The sequence below is a fragment of the Dreissena polymorpha genome, chromosome 7 (genome assembly GCF_020536995.1).
Source record: "Dreissena polymorpha isolate Duluth1 chromosome 7, UMN_Dpol_1.0, whole genome shotgun sequence".
In the NCBI taxonomy this organism is placed as follows: domain Eukaryota; kingdom Metazoa; phylum Mollusca; class Bivalvia; order Myida; family Dreissenidae; genus Dreissena; species Dreissena polymorpha.
Window position 1 is genome coordinate 56,763,228 of NC_068361.1, and position 22,819 is coordinate 56,786,046.

At 34.4% G+C, this 22,819-nt stretch overlaps 1 protein-coding gene and 1 long non-coding RNA gene across 2 annotated transcripts; one reads left to right on the plus strand and one right to left on the minus strand.

Moving 5' to 3' along the window:
• Nucleotides 1-12,522: 12,522 nt before the first annotated feature.
• Nucleotides 12,523-13,845, minus strand: LOC127840146 (uncharacterized). Its single transcript, XR_008030443.1, has 2 exons — nt 13,784-13,845; nt 12,523-13,188 (listed from the first exon to the last, which is right to left on the minus strand). It is a non-coding gene; the product is annotated as an uncharacterized LOC127840146 (long non-coding RNA).
• Nucleotides 13,846-14,030: 185 nt separating this feature from the next.
• LOC127839725 (uncharacterized) lies at nt 14,031-17,812 on the plus strand. Its single transcript, XM_052368110.1, has 5 exons — nt 14,031-14,177; nt 14,596-14,767; nt 15,555-16,132; nt 16,554-16,750; nt 17,681-17,812. The coding sequence occupies exons 3-5, from the start codon at nt 15,634-15,636 to the stop codon at nt 17,810-17,812; spliced, it is 828 nt and encodes a 275-aa protein (XP_052224070.1). The 5' UTR covers nt 14,031-14,177; nt 14,596-14,767; nt 15,555-15,633.
• Nucleotides 17,813-22,819: the final 5,007 nt, after the last annotated feature.

The window sequence follows — 22,819 nt, forward strand, 5'->3', positions numbered from 1 at the left end:
GTGTTTTTATAACAAATATACCATAAATAATTTGAAATCAATTACATTTCACTTTATTTAGTTATTCACACATGATCTAATTTAGTTAGAGCTTTATTTTAGGAATTACTGCGAGTTCCGGAAACCGAATATAAAACTTTTGAGAGACCAATTTATTCCTCCGGCCGTTTGTCGCGTATTGGTATGATACCGGAAGAAGAATTCGAGATGTCATCCGATGACGAAATAAGTATCAGTGTTCCTCATGCTTTAAATCGAAAAAGGACAGAGATGGACATATCAGCTTGTGTAGGCATTGAACATTCAAGTATCAATTATATTGATTTTAATTACGTACAACCATTAAATGAACAACCTCTACACAATCATGTTCATTCTTTGAGTGAAAAGGACAATCTAAATATGGAGCGACAAAGAATTAATTTAGGAGGTACGACACGGTCGGGATCGGCTAATGAAATTATAAAACAACCGGACAATAGTTCTGAGCAAAGCAACAAAAAGACGTCACCAAAACATGATAACTCCGTATTTTATGTCACGACACATACATTGGTAACTCCAAGCCCGATGCAACAGATAGAGTCTTCTGGAAAAGAATACGCTGCCCAAGAACAAAGACAACAATTCCAAACAAAGTCTGAAGTTACACAATCCCTCGAAAAACGAACGACAGGAATGACATCGCTCTTTGCTGAAACAAACACTGATAGTAATATATATGGGGAACTGCAGTTGCAGGCTTTGATACTCAAACCTAATTCGCCATTTACTGACATTGAAAAACAGTCATTAAGGGAAGACACAGGCGCGTCTTCGGATTTTAAAGCTGATATTATTACACCAATTATCGAAAATGAGAACAATTTAACTAATAATGAAATGGAGGATTTTGGCCGAACTTTTGTTAAAACAGAACTGGAGGACACGATACGGAATGCATATCTGGATCATAGAATAGAAAGTTATACTGGGCACAATTGCGAAACTGACAAAATTAATGAAGAACAACTCAAAACGTGCCATGACATAAGAGGGAATGCAAGCGAACTATATATGGATGGTAGAATATCTCGACATATGCTTCATATAAGTCAAACGCACGAAACATCAAGTAACATAATTAATGATTCTAAAAGTTCATGTGTCGAAAGTGATGAAACCTTCGCAACTACCATTGATTTCGCCGACAGAAAATGTGATCTCGCAAAAATGGACACAGACTGGAACGACATTTTCTTAGATGAAGAATTGTTAACAGTTTTTTCAAGAGTCAACACGCCAGAGTCAGGAGAAGAGAGCGATATTGAGATTTTAAAATCAGATAAAGTAAAACAGAATAGCGTGAGAGTGAGTAAAATATCTGTACCATCGATAACCTTTAGTGAAGCGAGCGATTCCTTAACAAGTAGCGTGAGCATTGTCGAAAACTCCAAAGAGTATATTGCTATGAACGAAATTAATACGGATGAAAGTGATGATAATTCTGATGAGGGAACTGAAATTGATGGCGAAGATAATGACGATAAGATGGAGGAGGAAGAAGAAGAGGACGACGATTATTTTTGTGATGATAACAATACACATAATACTGATCAAAGCATTACTGACGCATCTGATGATGATGAAGTACATTCATTACAACATGAACGCACTTGTAAACATGGAGTGGATAACGTAGTTTATTCACCAAATCATACGGCTCCAACTAATGTCGCCGACCTGTCATACGAGGAGGTTGTCAATGGCTCGAATGATAAATCATACGCAGATAACGGAAAGTCATCAAGCGAGACTATTAAAGCAACCAGTGAATGTAATACGAATTGTGAAAATCCAGAAGCACACAGAAACATTAACAAAACTGATAACATTTCGAAAAGCGTACAGAATATCAAACGTCATTTTGTTGTTGCTGCATTCGCATCAATGAGCAAACGTAAGATTGGTTCACAAAATGATAAAATAAACAGTATGCGAACGAAAAAAAGTGAAAGGAAAGACAACAGTCAATCACTACGAAAGATAAAGCTGAAGTCACGTGTCAGGAGACTTCAACCGGATACTGAACCATACGCAGTTAAAGACTCTGAAACTGATAGTATGGATAAAACAATCTTAATACGAAGGCCAGATTTGAGCACACATTTACCAGTTGTGTCAAAACAAGCTCAAACAGTTAGTTCGATCACAATACAGGAGTTAAAAATCAACACAAGAACAACTAAAAGACTAGAAAATACATATCTTGATAAAAATATGCTCGTAAAACCAGTCGCACCAATAAGCCGATCTCAGACGAAGCTGTCAAGTGCTAAAGGTAAAACAGGAAAATCAGTTAACAACAACGTAACTATATCCGGAAATAACAACCACACTAAAACAAATGTTTTATCATATACGCACGGAAATGAATATAAAACCAATCGTACAGAATCTGATAAAGACAACGTATTTGAGAACTCGAACAAATACAACTGCACTCAAAATGCGGAAATACGTGAAAACGCAATAAAGCCGTCGTTTGATAGGCGTTTATTGTCTATGGAAAAGGAAATAGGAAATTGTCCCATAAAACGCTGCGTCCCCCACACAGCTAGTACGCAATTCGTTTACAAGAAACACGATCCGGCAATTTTATCTTTACGGCGAATTTATCAGAAAAACAGACCTCGCGAGAAAGCAAATTCATCTATCGATTATGTTTACACGGGACCACTCCAGACAAAAGAGAACTCTTTCAAAATGAGGTCTTCATTTCGAAATATGAGTACGCCATCCTTTTTAAGGACTAAATCACTTGCTTCAAAGAAAGTAAAAAGTGAAAAATCGGCTTTGGTTCAAACAACATCGAATAGAGAAAAAAACAATGATGGTCAACAAGTGAATCATGCGATGGATGTCATGACGCCAAAAAATACAAAATATTTTGAAAATAACGATATAACAATTAAAAACGAGATTAAAGATATGATTTTGGAGAACGTAAGTCCACTTACTGAAACATCGATAAGACATGATGAGATGGGATCATCCCAGATCAATGAAGAAACAACTGAAGCGACAAATTCTAAAAGAATCGTTATGACTGTGGACAATAACTCAGATTTCCCATCGACTTCGTTGATGACGAGTCGAGATGTTTCGTCGCCGTTTACAGATACGGCCCGCTTGCTGAAAATACGACGCCTGCTTCAATTGCCATCAGATGATTTCCAAATGTCGACACACGAATATGTGGATGAAAAAGGTAAGTAGTTATGGTTTCTGGACATTGCCATTTATATCACTTGTTCAGTTTTCGTATCACAGCTCAATATTGAAGAGGCGAAAAGTTTTTTTTATAACTATAATTCTTCAAAACAGGTAAAAATAATAATATTTGTAAATGGACAGTCAACCAGATTGACGAAAAGAGAAAAGTTCCTAAAATACAGTGTTTTTTTACAATTATTAGTTTATATTGATCAAAATATCACGACTGGTATAACATTTTACAATGTCTACCAGGTAACTACCAGGTAACTATAAAAATGTAAGTAAGTTGATCATTTTATATATAAAATATATACAATAATATACAATATGCGCATGCGCATTGTGCATTCCTGGGTTTACCACGTGACGATGATGATCAATCTACTTGCGTTATCTATAGTTAACTGGTAGCTACCTGGTAGACATACTCAGTAAAATTATATTACCGAATATACTGAAAATATGAAAACTTAAACAACATTTTTCAAGTAATGTAATATACCGGTCGTGATATTTTAATCAATATAAACTAACAATTGTAAAATAATACGGTATTTTAGAACTTTTGTTTCGTCAATCTGGTTGACTGTCCCTTTAAAGCCATGAATGTGTATAGGCTGCAGTATTGTTCTACTTTATGATATATTCACCAATAAGTGTATAGTGATCTCGACCGTGTAATAACGTATTAAATGCTAATAACGAAACAAAACAAAACATCTTCTGCTTAACCCATGCACACACGTATCTCTTTTAACGGCTTTTAGCAGAAACACTATTTGAATAGATTTGTTGTTAACATACACTGTGTGTATTCTTGCAGAATCCTACTCAATAATTCAGGGTATTTTGAAAGAAGTCGTACAAAGTGCACTCATACTGGCAAAGCAGGTGAATCAGAACGTTAAAAGGTATAAATATGTTCATATTGATAAATTTTAATTAAAAAAACGTATGCTTTGTTTTGTTATTGTATGTTTTCGCTTAAGTAAATAGGTTTTTCAGACACAATGGAAAGAATTCGTTACCTCGTGTTACCTCTCGTAAAAGTTTCTCATTTTAATTTATACAACACCCATAAATGAATTGAATATAAAACAAAACTGTTATTCAGAACTTAAGTATATATTTTGGTCTTGTTTTTTATATTCTTTTGTATGAAATAACTTAAAAAGCCAGACCACTTTAGGGAAAAAACAACTGGTTGTTAGGTAAACAAAGGAGTGATGTATATTTAATATATCATGATAATATTCTTGTTCGTGAAAGAAACCTTCTGAAAGGACCCATTCATTATTCAATGCATGCTTCCGTTGGAATAATTCTTCTACATACTTGCAGATATTCAAGCTGTCATCATCGATAACAACTGATTTACAGTTGCATTGTATTATACGTTTCTCAAACGAGTAACGTTAAATTAAGTTATAACAAATATACGTGAAGCAACTAAAAAACTGTACATATTTTATGATAAAAATGAGCAAACATACGGATTTAAGTCTGCTGATACATATCGACAGGTACTTTACACATATTACTTTATTATAAAAATATATATTGTATTCATGTAATGTGTAAATAATTGGTCAATGAGTAATTCCGTCTTAAAAAATGTTAAGACGAAAGCATCGCATAATCTTAGGCGGTTAGATTTACTTAAAATATACAAAAAACGAACATCCTTAAAAGTTATATCCGATATATGACATGTGCAAATTCATTATTCATTTCCTGTATGTACTGATTTGTTTGCAAGATTTGATAACAGACTGTAAAAAGATTGTCATTACTAGTATAATTATCGATAAACGTTTTATATATCATACGAAGCGAAATTAAGTGTTCGTTAGAAATGTCTTATCGACAAACAGATGTTGGTATTTTTATAATAAAATTGGTCTACGTATTTACCCAGTGTCCTGTGATTAATGTTATATTATAATAATGTTCTATATAAAGAGAACAGTAAATGTTGTGCAAATGCAGAAAACCACTATGTATCCATTGATTTTAAAAGAGCCTTTGAATATATTTCAAACTCTAGAGTGAATTTACGGGATGCTATCCCTGGAAAATATTGGGTTGTAATATTACGGATTATAACCTAAGACTTGGTAGTATGCTTGAACTGCGTGACTCAGTAGTAAAATGTCAGTACTTGTTCTGAGTACGTGAAGATGTTATAACGCATTCCAAACAATAGCTTCCGTTACCAACATGTTCTGAATAATTACGTTTTTCGTATGTATGTAAACCAAAACTGCTTGATGAAATGCGTGGGTAAACGTTTTGTTTTACAGACCAAGTTATCTTTTTGAGAGTTTACTGTCTTGAGCAGCACACATATTCACACATATTAATAGCTCCTAACACAAAGCACCTTAGGAGAAATATAATATAATGCAGATAAACAAGAAGATTATATTGAGCAAAACTGTTATTCGTAAAGGTCGATGAATTGAGCGCAGTTATATATCATGCAATTGCGATTCTTCGTTAAGAACATGCTCTTAATTATTTAGATTTACACTTAATGACTACCATCCAGCGATTGCATTTGTTAAAGTTAATACAGTCTGGAAGTTTATTATAAGCAATACCTTAATTATATTACGGAAACTCTTGTTTTAACAAATAATTGCAGCGAAGGCTAACACCCGTAAAGAACAGCTCTTAATTACCATTCGTTTAACTTAATGGATGCAATTCCGATATGTCATTACCATATTCTACTATTGGTTATCGTTTTCAGCTGTTCAACGACAGACGAGCACGGCGATGAAATTCTCGGTTGTCAGCTTCTGACGTCATCGAACTCTGTCGATCCGGGAAGCTTTTCGTGTGACGTTATCGATCCGCTTGACGTGACTCCTGTGACCAAGGCACATGAGTACCTTATCAGCAGCATCATTCGTGTCTCATCGGAAAACATCGGCCAGGTCACATCGGTGGTAAGTGAGCAGACAGCAAATAATACAAATAACGAAAGCAATTATTCAACGTTTCCCGTAAATATCGTCAGTTTTGTGAAATTGCGTCAGTAGAGCTATGTTTGTTATTTGGATGAAATATAATCCTTTTTACATTTAGTTGTTTGGATACATCGCTAACTTGGTAGTTAAATATAATTTATAGACTAATCATATTTCTGTGTTAATATTAACTTTAAAACCTATAATCTAATCGTTTTGATAGATTTCTTATACTTACGACACTTCGGCACTTAAAAGTGAAATATTCGATTTGCGCGTCATGATGACACTTCATATTGCTCATTTTCTATAGGTACATCTTTTATTAAAATCACCAGATGCGCATTTGGTTTGTAATTAGTTATAAGGTATATTTGAAGTTCCTCTAGCCTTAAAACCAGTTTAAACCTCAAATACTATGCATTTTTTGTTTATAGTCGAAGTTCTGTTATAACAGAAATGAATACAAATAAAATTTCTCCCCTGAAATTGTTTCTGAAGTTATCATTGTTTGCTATATTCAAAATAGTGTTTTAGTCCATGTTTCCAGTCGTGCAAATGGAACATTATATTGATTTGAAGCAAGCTGTTAATGCGTTTAAAGGATAGTTCAAAGTTTTATTTTGCATTTACTATGACAACACTGAATCAACTATTACTTAGTCTGCTGTGTTTATTGTATTGAGCAATGAATACAATTATAATAAAGACTATTATAGGCACACTTTAATTTCTATGTTTTCCCTTCTTAGAACGGGCTAGTGATCGGTGTACCGATTGTCCACTGGTACGTGGAGCCATGGGAGGAGCTAGTGATCAAACAGATGGATACACACGGAAACTGGCGCGAGATAGATAACCAACCGGAAGTAGTGAAAATCAATTTTAAAAAAGTGGTATACAATTGATTGTTTTTGAAAAAAAAGCCATTTGAATGTTTCATTATTATAAAATGTAATTAAAATCTCTCAATATTAAAATAAAGCAAGTTTTTATCCGGAATCATAAAAGTCCAACAGTGTTTTTTTATACTACAATGACACTAAAATTCTTATTTGTCTTTGAAATGTAATATGATCACACATATTTACTTCAAAAGTAAGTTAATTATTATTATCATTTATTTCTGAATCTGTGATGAAAATAAGTTAGGGAACAAAGCAAATGCCTTGAGCTATTTTGTGATTTTTATTTCAATACATGACATTTTTTTTTAATTATTGCATATTTACTGAGTAATTGATACTCTTTTATTTTCCTCACACATGTTTTTGTTTAACTTACCACCACAGTAACACTAATAAATATTTAAGATCGTAAAATTGCTCGCAAATCAAATATACCCGTCCATTTCAAGGTCTATTATGGGGTGCAAGTATCGCTTACAGAGCTGGGCTGTATAGCTGTTGTGAAGCGACCGAAACTAAAACAGGTTACAGTTTCAACCAACGACCAAATTGTGACGTCAGCCTCTGATGATCGCGTGAAAATGAAAACGTACTCTTCTGACTTTACAAAGAAATCACTTTACAGGTATATTTCATGTATTTATTTCCAGCTACGAATGAATTTCGTTCATTGTATCGTATTCCTTATATAAACTGTTTCAATCTCGCCGGTCATTGTAAGGTCTACATTTAACGAGCTATTACGTACGTATTTTTTCCATATGAAGTACTCATGAATATAATAATGTATAAATCATTGACATGCACGTTGTTATACCATGTCAAGTGACCGCAAACATCCTCTTGCGAGATAAGTTACTTGAACATATTTTATTTGTTTGAACATAATAAGTAGATCGTTTAATAATTAAGTACTAACGAGTAACACAAAGTTGCTTCATACATCATCACCAAGAGCGCGTTTTATCAAACATTGTACGAAACATACATTTACAATACAATGTGTTAAGAGGGGGTAATCGCAAAAAAAATTCATTCAATAGCTAAGGTTAACAATTATTTGCACGTATTGATTACTTTTGTTATTTATTGTATGCTAAACATTCAGTCATAACTGAAATTCGTCGCGAGATCTTTGATAAGACAGGGAACTAGAAGTTTCCATAGGAACAGAGAACTGCCTGATCAAATGTTTTTTTTTTACTTAAACAACATATTAATAAATTCAATAAGAGAATACGATATCGACTTATTTTTGTTCACTGTTAAAAATATCATAAACTATAAAATTTACATAATATTGTCAGATCTATCTTGTACATGACTTCGATCAATTTTTGATGATATTTGAATTGAATCTTATGGGCGCGTGGTTAACAGTCCCATACCCACCGTCAAATAATTGGCAGATGTTCTTGTAAAACAGTCATGCACCGAGAGTAGTGATTGTGGGAGTTTAACAAAGAAGTCATGATTGGATATCTTGAAGCTTTCATCAATCGTGAAAAGAGTGTAATTACAATATTTGTTTACAACATACTACAGCATACTACAATAAATGTTATTATGGATCTTCGTAACTTGCGTCAGACGATGTTCGCATTCAGCAACCAATGCGTCAGACGATGTTCGCATTCAGCAACCAATGCGTCAGACAATTTTCGCATTCAGCAGCCAATGCGCTTCAAGTCAGACGATGTTCGCATTCAGCAACCAATGCGCTTCAAAGTGTGAATGCGTGGGGATATTACGCTTTTGAATGCACATGCGTTTTGTTGACCATGTCAAATAATGTAATGCCATGCACACATTTCGTATCCGCGTTCTTTTGTACTTTTTGCGAAGAAACTAGTGATGTTTCCGTCGTTTTAACATTACATTAAATTGACTGTTCATTATAAATCTTCACTTGACTCATGAGTCAAGTCACATTATAACATCAACGGTTTTCGAATAATGCGTGGTTTTGTCTTCACCTCTTTATAAATAATTGCTCTTCTACCAGTATGAACGTCTGTCAAACAATTCATCGCGCATGGATTGAATTGTTTTTGTATGCCTTGTAAAGAGTAGTGATGTATCTCGTGTGTAACGTATCAATAATTTATTACAACTGCACAAAGCCTTATTGTTACACAGAGTTAACTTTCAATCACTCTAGCATGATGGCATTTCTAATTATTGAACTCCCAATTATAGACTTAATTTTAGATATTGAACGATTGACTTTACGGACTATATTGGTTAGAATAACTGTTTATCCAACAATTGAAGCTGACACATAATAGCATTCCAATAAGAATTGTCAAATGTATATTTTCATTTAATATGACAGATACATAAGCGTGTGTTGGCTTTTTCTCTCCCTTAAGTCTCCTTCTTGAATTTCAGTACGTTCTTGAAAATAGATATTCGTGTGGTTAATTGTTTCTTTACTTACTCAATATGACTAGTGGTTTCTTCAACGATTGAGTCATTCAAAATGCATCCAACATAAGGTACCTTTGTTTAAGATTATATTTTTATAACTGTGTATCAAAGATTAAACCGAACATAACTAGCATCACGTATAGCGAGAGGCTAGCACGTATGCTGACTGATACTTATTTATAAATCTGCATTGTTCTTTCAAGATTGCTATATAAAACGCTCGGAAGCATTTAATATATCGACATACATTAAAAGCAAATCAATATGTAAAATATACTACCTATATAAATAGTATTAGTTATTTTTACATGAACTTGCAATACTATGATTGTAAGTCCACTTGTTAATTATGAACAGAAGTTATTGATCTGAAACTATATATGTTCATACTTAAATAATTTCACTCTTTTTATGATCTTGATCTTTCCAGGCACTATATTGAGGTCATTATATTGCTACACCCATAATGTGATTTTATGACTACACTATAAACCATTTATATGGTACTTTCTGTATGGTAGTGATACAATGTCATTGTACCAATATTTAAGTATTCAACAACAAAAAGCAGGTAAATGTAGTACTTTTTATCGCAAATTATTTTGATTTTTTACCTACAAATTCATTAGACGTTGTTGAAATTTGATTTTGTGTTTATTTTATCCTACATTTTATCCGAAGACGCTGTCCAACTAATTACATGGGGTTAACCAATCGGACACAGTTTGTACCGCCAGTGGAGTCCATTGGGTATTTTCATCTTCGAGCGAGTTGTTTAGCTATCGTTTCATCTGAAAGCACTGTCCGATATGTTCTACCACCTGTCATATCTTATAATTATTCTGAAGGTAGTACCTGTGGAATCTTCCCTGATTGAGGAGATTCAGGCTTCAGCTGGGGAGAAGGCTCCCAACATTGTCCTGTCCGCCAGCCCTATGCTCATCATTAGTGTCAAGGACTTGGAGCCAGGTAAGGACTTCATACACCACACAAACATGACAGTAAGTTAGAGTCAGTTAATCGAACTTTTAAAAAATCTTGTTTAAAATTCAAACACACATTTTTTATATCTTACTGACATAAATTTCGCTACGAAGGTAAAATGTTTCACATCAGGTTTATACTGTATGTCGATGTTTGCTACTTATTGTTGATATAAACATATATGTACTAGTTATCATTCACCAATGGATATTTTTTAACATCTGTCCCAATGTGCCATTTAAATGTGGAAAGTAAAGGTTTCTATTAAAAACCCCAATCAAACCTTCAATTGGCATCTTTTTCAATGTATCAAAGTATGATATGTTTGGGCCTATTCGTCTTAAGTCTAAGGTTGATATTTTGTAAAAGACCTTACAAAACGTTTGCGTCTAAGGAAGATAAATCTTACATCACTTGCGGATTAAGTAAGTGATATGCTCGTCACATGACAAAACGATGGTTAAAATGAAAATATGAATTTCAGCAGCTGTATTTGTGTAGCAAATAGTGTCGAGTAAAGTCTTAAATATCAAATAAACAAAACATATTTATTTTATGCATTCGATGTTCTTCTTGTGTGTTTTACCATTATAAGCGAAGCATATTTTCCATAAAAATGGATAGTACAATCTAATAAATTAGGAAATTGGTACATGTGTAGTAAGAAAATTAGGCAGTGTTACTTTAAGTTTTAACAAATAATGAATAAACATTACCAAATGCAATAACATGTACATCAATATGGGCATATACGAAATGAAAGTATGTTGATAAACTTTTGAAAGAAACACACAAAAAAGACTATTTAAACCTTTTAATTAAATTGACACACAGCATGTGTTATTTGGACGAATAACATGATGATGAAAAATGTAAAATAATGTGGAAAATATTCTCCGTTAAACATTTATATATATATATTGCATGTAACTGTCGTTTTTCAATAATTAAATTAAAGAAATTATTAATTATGCTGTAACTTTAATCTATGGAATAGAACAGTGAGTTAGTAAAACATTTTACAAATTATAAGAAAATGTTTGATTTCTTAAACATTGGCGCTGGTTTTACATTTGGTAATTAAAGGAACTGAGGCAAAAGTATGTTGTCATTTTATTCTATAATGTATCTTTAATATTGATTCATATTCAAATTCAGTATATAAGGTTAAAGATAGTATTGTCTTTCTAAACTTGAGAACGAACAAACACAAAGAAAAAATTAACAATATTAACAGAAACCTAAATATTTAGTTTAAGTAGCTTGATCAGATTTATGTTCAGTTATTAATTGTATAACACACCATCTTATGTTACGTGTGCAATCGTATCACATGTAACAAGGAACAATTAAAATGAATGTAATTTATTGTGGCTAATAGTGAATGGACATGATTATTTCAAAACAATTTTCAAAGTTATTATTTGTATGAACAAAAAGGTCATTGACACCAGTTTTCTTCGGTCCAGTGTTACTTGTAACTATGTTTTTATGCATCATGTGATTGCAGATTAATAACTCCGAACATCAACTAACATTTCAGAGTCTTTGGCGTTTGAAGTTCCATACGTATCTGTATTACCACGTCAATGGTCAATGTCACCAACGTCAAGCCACGCAACGTCACCTAACGCCCGGACGCGCCCCGATGGAATGTCTTGTCCACCTGCCGTCAGCGTACGCCCGTCGCCGTACTTAAGTGTTCCAATAACACCACCAGCAACTCGTCGACCATCAATATCGACTGCCATATTTAAGGGTAAGGTTAACAACAGTTCAGGTTTTGAAGCATGTATGCTTTTTCAAATCAGAGGCAAAACAGAAAATTTAACCTGAATATTGTCAGTATTTTGAAATAAAAACCACTTTACTTGTGGACATTTATACTGCATTGTAACGGTCAGGATTGCAGAAGCTATGACAACACAGTGCAATAACCCCTCCAGAACAAAATACAAATTAACAAGAACAATAAATAAATGTATTTGCCAAATTAAAATAAACTATTTACAATACGATTTAACTATGAAAAGCAATAAACAGCAAATTATCAAAGGTTAATGGCAAGTTAAAATTCCGATGACGTCCAATATTGAGGGTCACGACCTGAACCTATGTCCAGCCGTAAATAACCAGAACCGGAACTAAGCACCGGTCGTAGTGTTCTGCGAAGTAGCAAACTTCTAGCTGTATCAATCCCGAAAGTAGAGTGCAAATAACCCGAACTGTATCATGCCCGGAAGTAGACCGTAGATACCCGAGCTGTATCAAGCCCGGAAGTAGACTGTAGTTACCCGAGCTGTATCAAGCCCGAAAGTAGACTGTAGATACCCGAGCAGACTATGCCCGTAAGAAGACTGCGATACCCGAGCTGTATCAAGCCCGGAAGTAGGGTTCTGTCAACACCGAGCAGACTATGCCCGCCGAGCAGACTATGCCCGGAAATAGAACGTACTGATGACATATTACGTGACCGGTGCGAACGGTTCCCCGTATTTCCGCCCTATAACGACGTGCAGTTGGTACTGTCAACGAATATGACGCCCTGTAGACTTATGGATGCTCATGTAGCATTGGCGTAATGCTAACGACCTGACGTCTATCATACCATACGATTCACCACATTGAAACGGCTAAAATAAATGACATTAGTAAATACTTTGTCATTAACGACTGTCTTACAGCCATACCATATAAATATAAATGGTACAATGTTATACAATGTATCACAAACTAGTTTACTTCCATAAATGCACAAGTTTCTTATAAAGTATTGCTACTCGCTAGAATGCATATTTAAATGCATTGTGTGCAACAAAAAGTTGTACATATAATACAATTCACCAACTATCATCTACATGTTAAATGTGATAATCCACCGTTATATGTAATATTGAATTAAATCAAACTCTAATGGTTTGTTAAATCAAATGATACATAAAGCGTCTACACAAAGTAAATGATATAAAGACATTAACAAAGTTATTATTATACATGCCTCGCGTACCTAAGATTATGTACACAAACAAACAACTACACATGTAATGCAAGTTTCCGCTGTTGCCAAATATTAAAAAATTGAAACATGACTTCGGCGTTTACTTGTAAAAATGTAAACAACAATTAACTTTATTCCTATAAGCATAAATTGCAACATTGAAATAAAACAACACTTTATTTCACCTAGCAAAACGAGTATCAAAAATTGTGGAAAATAAAATAACTTACCCAAACGCCGTATGTTGTGGACATTTACTTCCCAGCTAGTGCTCTAGTCGCAATGTTGTAACTGTCCGTGTATATCAAATAGTCTGCAGATTTATACGTGTAACCGCACAGCAGCGTTTACCGAAAAATCGAGAAACATGCTTTCCATGAACTCGAACTGAATAATGTGCCTAACAAACACTTGCTTAAAACCTATATTATAACCACCAAACAGAAAAATCTGAAAACTTACATAACTTGACAAATGTTAAGTTCTATACAAATGAGGCCCGATAATTAACATTAAATAACAAAGAAATGGGTTCTATCGTTACATGCATTATGAGGTCAACGCTATTCAACACCCATATTCAGTCGATACGTGTGTCTCGGAAAAGATAAAGGATAACAAAAGGTACCTTTTGTTTCTCTAAAGGGCAAGTGGAGAATGGCAGCATGTTATTGAAATTGTATAAATATATCATAAATATATATTTCTGTGTAAAACACACGTAAATAAAATTTTAATCAATATGCTATCATTTCCACGTGTTATATGTCAAGATACAGTTAAATTGTTTTAAGTTGTGATAGTGATAAAGTTGTTTACATTTCTGTGTCGCCTAAATAGGATAGAAGAAAAAGATATCAAAATTGAGCAGGACGCTCCTAAAACACTCGCTCTCTGTCAGTTTTAGGAGCGCATTTGAACTTTGTAACTCATTCCAAAATTTCGTCTTACATATATTTTACACGATGGCATTGTTTTAAGAACACAACATATCCGTCCGCATAGAATATTTACTTTGGTCTGTTTATATACTTCTTTACAGATCCCAATCAGACAGCCTTTCATCTTGTCCAGATTGATGGCAACGGGGAAACTAAGATTAAACTTCTTGAAAACGCTCCTACAAGTGATGTGGCGCGGAGACTGAAGCCAGACAGCGTTAAAACAGAGGACAAAAGGCTGCTTAAATTCGCTGTTTATGATCGCGAGACAAGGTAATATGGCTATTTACATACAGGTATTATTAGATCTCCGCACGTTTGGAATAAAGATAACATCTTGAGTTAGTATCAAACGAGTGTATTTACCAAAATAATAATCATAAAAATGTTAACAGTTGATACTGTATGTGATTTAAAAAGATTCAAATGTGCCCGCTTTGCTTGCTTCAATCGATTTGTGCGTTTGTTCCTAAAAATTAAGCAAACTTGGGAGCTGTCCATTTAACTCATATTGAAGTCTGTCCATTTAACGCATATAACTTCAATCGAAACCAATAGTTTACTTGCGGCTGAAACTGTCTGAAGCGACTGACGTGAGTTCTGTCAGCCGAAACATTGCTCATATTTAAATCCAACCATTTAAAATAAGTCCAACATTGTTTCCTCTATTCCCTTTGTCTTTTGTACGTAAATTCAGGTCATAAAGCGAGTTTTTAGTTATTGATTTTACTGAGTAATATACAGTATGACTTGGTTTTAACATCAAACAGTTTTCAATACCGAATACAATTTATTGAATATATTTTGAATAAAAGTAAATGGAGACATCATAATTCTTCACAATGGATGTCACCCTACCCCTTTAAGCCCCCCACATACCTATGACATTTTTATTGTTTCTTAATTCCAACTTAAATGTTCTACTTGAGTCACTCGAAAGAGCAATGTATTTCTGTTTCATTAAGGGTATTTCAATCTGATTTCGCTGCATATAAAAGTTTACTTAAATGTAAGCTTATATCTGTAATTGTTAAAAATCTAAATAAATATATTTTGGTAGACTGATTGCACTGGAAACGAAAGGATCTCTCCTGTATGCCGATGTCGAACAGACCACGGGTCGATTTATCGAGAGCGTTATGAAACACAAGGTGAAGATACGCATACTGCAAGACAAACGTAACGTCTTTTCGTTGACGTTCGAAGCAGAGGTGGACCACCCGAACCGCCAATGGCAAACTGAAAATGAGAGAAGTGTTTCTCCACCTGAAGAGAAGAAGCATGAACAGGACCTGTTTGCTATGGAAGGCGATATTATGGCTATGGTATTCCGAGGTAACGTTGACATGTCTACAAAAGAAAAACTCGTGTTCAGTTTCCATGGTTACAGAGGTGTAAGGCGCCATTTTGAGATCAAAGTCGCTAATCCGATGAGTCAGCGTTCCATGCAGACCTATCACGGCGCTCTTCAGTTGTTTGTGTATGCCGAGAAACGCTACACGGCATTTGACCGATCACTGACGCCGAGCGTGAAGAACGGATGGACGCTCCGGGCGGAGTTTCCGTTACTCATACCGAAGTATGAAAAGACTACTCCGGTGATGGTCAACAGAGCTGCCGTTTCCATACGCTTTCAAGGTGCAAGCTTATTTCCGAGCTTTAAGAGTATTTAATGGTAACTTAATTAATGTACTACCATTGTCGCAAATGAATTATAATCTATTCTGTACTTATATTGATTTGATAATAATATACGAATGTTATGCATCGATCTATTCAATCAGTATGCAGTTCATTTAAATGGTATGGTTACGCTATTTTTTTGTGGCACGGTACATAATATACGCGCGAAAGATGAGTTTTGGTTTATAAAGCCATGGCGGTTGATATTTATTTTTATCTTGAGCCGTTAACCAGAATTCGTTGTTTTAACATCTATGTGAAGTTAAATTATTATTAACATATACAAATTTGAATCAATTTATTTTAGTACATATCGTTTCGTTTCAAAAAATAAATACACTCCGTACTCTTTAAGTCTCTTCTCACTTTTATTTAGAGCCCCTCACGGTCGCTTTTGTCCGCGCAATGTGCAGCGAACTGTTGTCTGACTGGAAAATGTTTGCACGTGCATTAGGCATCAGCAATGCGCGTGTTCAAGCCATCAAGCAGCAACATCACAACGTGGTGTCGGAGAAGGTTCTAATGGATGTCATCATAACCTGGCTGAAGACACGATCGATAGCGCAAGATAAGGTTAGTGGCAAATGTGCACATGTGAAGTTTTATTTAAATAGAATGTCGACAGTTTGTCATTTTTCAAGTCATTTTCTGATTTAACGTAGAGTTTTCATAACTGCGAAAGTGATTAAGTTTTTTTTATATTTTGAATAAACTTAAAAATGATCAACGAAAACAAGTTACATTTATAGTATTATTGTAGTAATTTGTTCAGTACGCCTGCATTTGTATCATAGTCTTTTTTTATAAAGAAGACCTTATTTTGGATCATAAGACTCCCCCGTTTCAGGAAGCTGCAATATGTGAAGAGTCCTACCTAACTAACGTATTAGACTCGCATTTTGGGGGAGTCATTTTGAATGACAGCGGCAATGTTCAGCTATGTAGTTTTTCTATAGCAAAGGGTTTCAATTTTGTTGTGGTCTTCTTTTTGTGGCATGCTGGAAGACCTAGAGTAAACCCACCGTTCCGGTATACATACAACCAACCAAACTGCCATGGATCCGCAGCGGGGATTGAGCCCGGGTCGCCTAGTTTAGAAAGGCGTTACCAATTAACGCGAAAACACCTCGTGAACATGTGTGCAAAGAGTATTTTTGTGAAATTTCGGCTTTAAAAAAAAGTCGATATAATTCGTGCGCAGAGCATGGCTTATAACAATATGCATGAGCACTTGAAAAATAAAACTCCATAGACGATATAAAGTGCATATAATATATGTGATAATATGTTTATATAATTATACAAAACATCATTTCACGTATACACTTGTTTGAAGGTCAATGCAAAGATACTGGCGCTGAAAGGTATGCCGAACGTCCTTATACACTGACCTCAAATTGTCAAAACACACGAGTGTAAAATCATTAACCCCATAACACAAATGCTCAGAAGTTGGTCATTAAGTTCATGTGTAATTTGACATCTGCAATATTTATCTTAAAGGTGACGCCAATCATCAATGCCCTGCTTGAATGTAACAAACATAAACTAGCGTCTGAACTAGCGCACCGCAACAGCTGTTCCAAACAAGTCGAATTGAGACGCACAACTGGCGAGTATAATAATAAGTTCTAAAAATTGTTTTATCCTTTGACAATGTGTTATTGAAAACATATTTGGTACAAAAATATAATTACGTTACAAATGTGTATTATAATGTAAGATGTCTATGTTAATCTATGTTTATCAATTAATGCAGCGTCCTGACACTCATATTTAAGCCCAATGTATGGCTAAACTTTGCTAAAATAGACTCATATACACGCAATACTTCAACATTGTTCATGTAAACATGATAAGTATTCATGACGTATTTGGAATAAATATGCGCATGCAATTTGAGTACGTCTGTTCAGTTTTAAACGTAACTTTACTGTAAAAATAGGTCAAACCATCCTTGAAATAACTCCATGTTATATTTTGTTAAATTATCAATTTAGATATTAAATTTATTTAGCCCAGGATCAGATCTTAATACCTTTGCTTCCTAAAGCATATGTTGTACGAGAGCGCATTCATTAACAAACTACTGACTATGTCCCATATTTGATTAGATCACTTTCATATTTAACCACAGACACTGCACTGAAGAGGGCCTTCACCTTAATTGCCAAAAACAGTGGCACATCCTTACGATGGCGTCAGATAATCCACCATCTGTTTCACCGCGATGGTGGCAAGATGCCTGACGTTGTCAAGGATATCGACGAGAGTCACGTGGACGAGATCTCAAAATGCCAGCGGGCGCTTTCCTACTGGAAGGATCATTCCAACGAGCCAAACGTGTGGTCATTGGTAGACGCTCTACGCGCAAGCAACTGTGACATTGTTGCAGGTGAGTATCGTGCGATGATGGTACTTGTTGCATTTGCAAAGCGGAGGTTTCATTCAATGTCATATCTGTTTATTTAAATACGTTTACGACGGTTTCTGGAAGGGTTAAGTGCTTGGTAGCTGCAAGCGATGATTTTCCAATGCATTTCAGAGCGTACTTGAAACAACAACCTGACATCCTAGTCCCTCAATATTAATTTGTTATTGTGCACTTAATTTAGTGTTATATATATACACTTAGACGTCGTCCTTCTATCATGAATCATAAAATTACATAATCCAACACATTTAAAATATATTCTACTGGCTAAAACTGTTAATGCTCATCTATTCGTGTCACACATTTGTCTATGTTTTATCACAGAAAACATAACATGTTATTAAGTGTCGAATTAAAAAAACATAAATTCTATGTCATCGGTAAATAAAATGTCGTAGTTATTTATTGTATTTTGTTTTCAGACATGATAGTGGCTCTTGGCGTACGACAGTCAAAGAGATATTAAAACAAGGCTACACAATGTGTTGTTTTAATAAACATCACCATTTACCAGCTAAAATGAAGTTACGAATAAACTTTGTTTACGAAAAAGAATTTACAACATTGTGTTTAGTTGTGCATATATTGTATTATACAAGGACATATGCTATTGTGAACAACAGGTTCACGATGTTTACCGACTTAAAGCTAAAAATCCAACAACAAAACACACATAGCAGAGCCTTTAGTTTGCGAGCGTTGTATGTTAACATTATCCGATTTGTTTTGTTTTACATATTCTTTATGTCTTTGTTAGACGTGTTTTCTTTAGAAATCTGTGTCGATCGAGAAATCTACACAGTCTGTACAGGATCCAAAATGTATTATCGGTGGTTAAAAACAATAGCAAACTATTTACATACAACTACTATTCCAGGTATTCAAGCAACACATAACAAAGGACATATCCATGATACACATAACAGACAACGCATTCATGTATCACATAGCTGACAACGTTATAACGCAATCTTTAACAAAGGAATACTTCATACAGCACATAATCTCTAATTAATTATCTTCAAGCTACACTAACAAAGGACACATTCCTGCAACAACAGACAACATATTCAAAACGAGGGAAACAACATCATATAAAAAAGAACAATAATAACTAGACATAATAATTGACGTTGCTCTACAAGATGAAGTGACTGGTATACAGCACTGACAATGCAATGTTCGAGCAAATTCTATCTGAAACATATGCACATAAGTAGTCATCTTTCCTCACATTTTAAAGCAATATTTGGCTTTAAGAATATGCACTTCTAACGCTCGTTTTTATGCATGATATTTATTCTGCAATTTGGCATGTTATTTAGTTTCATTGTAATGTTTCTATTATTTACATTTATATTTACTATCGATTAAACGTGCACGTTATTTTTTTATTGAACGTATTGTGATTGGTACATATATTTGTATAGTTTGATCGTTACCATTCTTCAATAGATTATTGTTCCAACGTATATAACTATTTTATCTTTAAGCGCACTTATTCATTTCGTTTATCTTTGTTTCAGATTATTCAGTGTTCATTTAGATCGTGTAATTCTTATTTTCATGCAATGTAAATATATGTAATAAAATCAAGAACATGTTGTTCGAGTATAAATAAAATCTCTCTGAAAGCAACTCCATTCGAAAATGATAGACACATATTTGCAAATGCAGATAGGGAGGGATAAGGAAAGATATGAAATGTAACTGAAAAAAACACGTTCGATCGCATGCATAAGATAAGCATCGAAACACTATCTTACTTTTGATGGAAAACGTATCAAAAGAGGAAACCGTTCTTTGTCATTTTCGTCCAATTTTTATCAGATTAAACCCTAACCCTCCAACATTAGCTGGATATTATAAAAAATGACATCTGTAACTGAGTGTTCATTCGGAAGTGCGACATAAAGTAGTATTGCGATGGTGTAATATTAATGAGTTTAACACATTCATATAAATAGCAATAAATAGATACCGTTTGAGTCACTGTCCATCCGTCGGTCTTCTATAAGGGGGCGGACTGTAGGTCTAGTTGTAAGTATCAGGAATGTGTCGACGGTATTTGTCCTGGTTGTTCAACATCTCGCACATCGTATACAGCGCGTTCTGATACATCACCTTCACCGATATCGCCTCGTACCGATCCTTGACTTGAAGAAGCGATGCGTATGTTTCAACGACAATTTTGCTATAACTTTGATTGGAATAATTGCTTTGATAATTATATTGATATATACACTTCAAATTTCACACGCCAACTTATCTGTTTCTGCGAAACTTCTATCCAATCCAAAAAAGTTTCAATAAGAACAGCTGATCCTCCGTGGCAACGTAATAATATTGGTAAGGGAATCCAACCCCGCAAGCGAACATACAGAAAGGTTATAAATTAAGACCGACAATGGCACATTTATCGCCAACAACCTTATATTGTTAATTAGCTTGTCAGATCAGCGAAAAAAATTCACTTTTATAAACTTGCTACACTAATCCTTGAGTATCAACACTCACCATCATGTAAAATAAATACATTCACAAATTAAAAACCCCTCACGTAATGAGTTGCTTCCATTAATGCATAATGATATCACATAAGAGTGACCCTTTGATAAAGCGAATATCCTACATTATTTCTGCCAAACGCAACTGTGCACAGTACTTATATGCACAACTTACATTTAGAAGATTCAGATTACCCCGTGTTTAAAGATCTCATCATGTCCCGTCAAGATGTCTTAGATTCCATTAAATGTATTAAAAATGTAAAAGCTTTAGGGCCGGACAAAATCAATCGTCAAGTCTTAATACAAATTGCATCTGAGTTAACCCACTTCAAACTCTTTTTCCTATATACTTAAATTGCATCATACAAGACATTCACTGTCCTATTCGCCTTTTTGCAGACGAAACCGCGCTATATAAAATTGAAGACAACACGGTTGATGCGTCTAATCATCTTAATTCTCATGTTGCAAAAACAATTCAAGGGCTGATAAGTGGTTGTTTACCTTCAATCGATATTAAAACGAACCCATGGTAATATCTAGAAATATAAACCGCCAAAGCAATCCCCTTCTTTTCCTCAACGACTGCCGAATCATTGAGGTTTCGTCTCATAAACATCTAAGATTAAATTGGTTTGATTAATGTTTCTGGCATTACCATATTAAATTAATCAAGGAGAAAGCATGGAACAGAATCGATCTTGTGATAACTTTTAGGTTAACGCTTGATTTAAAGTAAGAGTGTCACGGTACTCCGTGGGACGGTATATCGTAAAAGTCTAGCCTCGGTACGGTTCACGATACGCTTCCGAGTCCGTACGGTATGGTACGGTACGGTCATTTTCCATGACGCATTTCAAGGGAAGTAACTGTAAATCGCCCCAAAAATGGCGGAAGTTTAATTGAAATCATCTCCAGCGAGCTTCTAATAAAAAATATGAAAGAATTTTGTGTTATCAGTATGAAAGTGGTAGGCGTTTATTTCGTATAAACATCTGCTTTATATCAAGACTTTAGTCGCTACGAATTTCCTAAGCAGGAGCTGCAATTTTGTGATTCCGCTGAGAATTTCGCAAATTCTTTGAAACCATTAAAATTAAATTTCAACCACTCAAAAATGTGCTGTGTCGCCTACGTCACGAAACAAAGTGCAATATTTGACTGGTTCTAAGAATTGCGCTTGGAGTTTTGTTACTGCACAAGCAAAGATTGGAACAAGGCAGTTTGACTAGTTAGTAAACACGTTTTATTGTTACCTTAAATAATCTATCGCAGTAAAAGAAACTTAAAGCAGTCCGTATGTTTCAAACATATTCATAATTTCGTCTTCATATTTAATCAAAGTTTTAGATTTGTAAATAGTAATAACTAATTGTCAATTCGTGTACTTTCATGACATTATATGGTATTTTGTATATTGTATGACAAATATGTAGAGGTCTTTAAATAAAATTGAAAAATGGTTTTAAATGGTTTGTATGTTGTTTCCATCTGACGATACGTATCGCGATACGTATTGTATCGTACACACTGTACCGCGATACGTATCGTATCGTAAGGTGAGCGTATCGTGACACCCTTAATTTAAAGTCCCTTCTATAGATTTATATAACAGTTAAAAGACCAATTTTTGAATACGCTCATATAGTCTGGGATAACATTACTACATAAGATGAAATAGAACTTTTAAAGATTCAA

What these genes read in the sequence shown, in the direction of transcription:
- LOC127839725 (XM_052368110.1), top strand. Translation starts at nt 15,634, where the DNA reads ATGAAACACAAGGTGAAGATACGCATACTGCAAGACAAACGTAACGTC. An exon ending in CGTTTCCATACGCTTTCAAG is followed by an intron (nt 16,133 to 16,553) that starts GTGCAAGCTTAT and finishes ACTTTTATTTAG; the next exon opens with AGCCCCTCACGGTCGCTTTT. An exon ending in GATCGATAGCGCAAGATAAG is followed by an intron (nt 16,751 to 17,680) that starts GTTAGTGGCAAA and finishes TTTATCTTAAAG; the next exon opens with GTGACGCCAATCATCAATGC.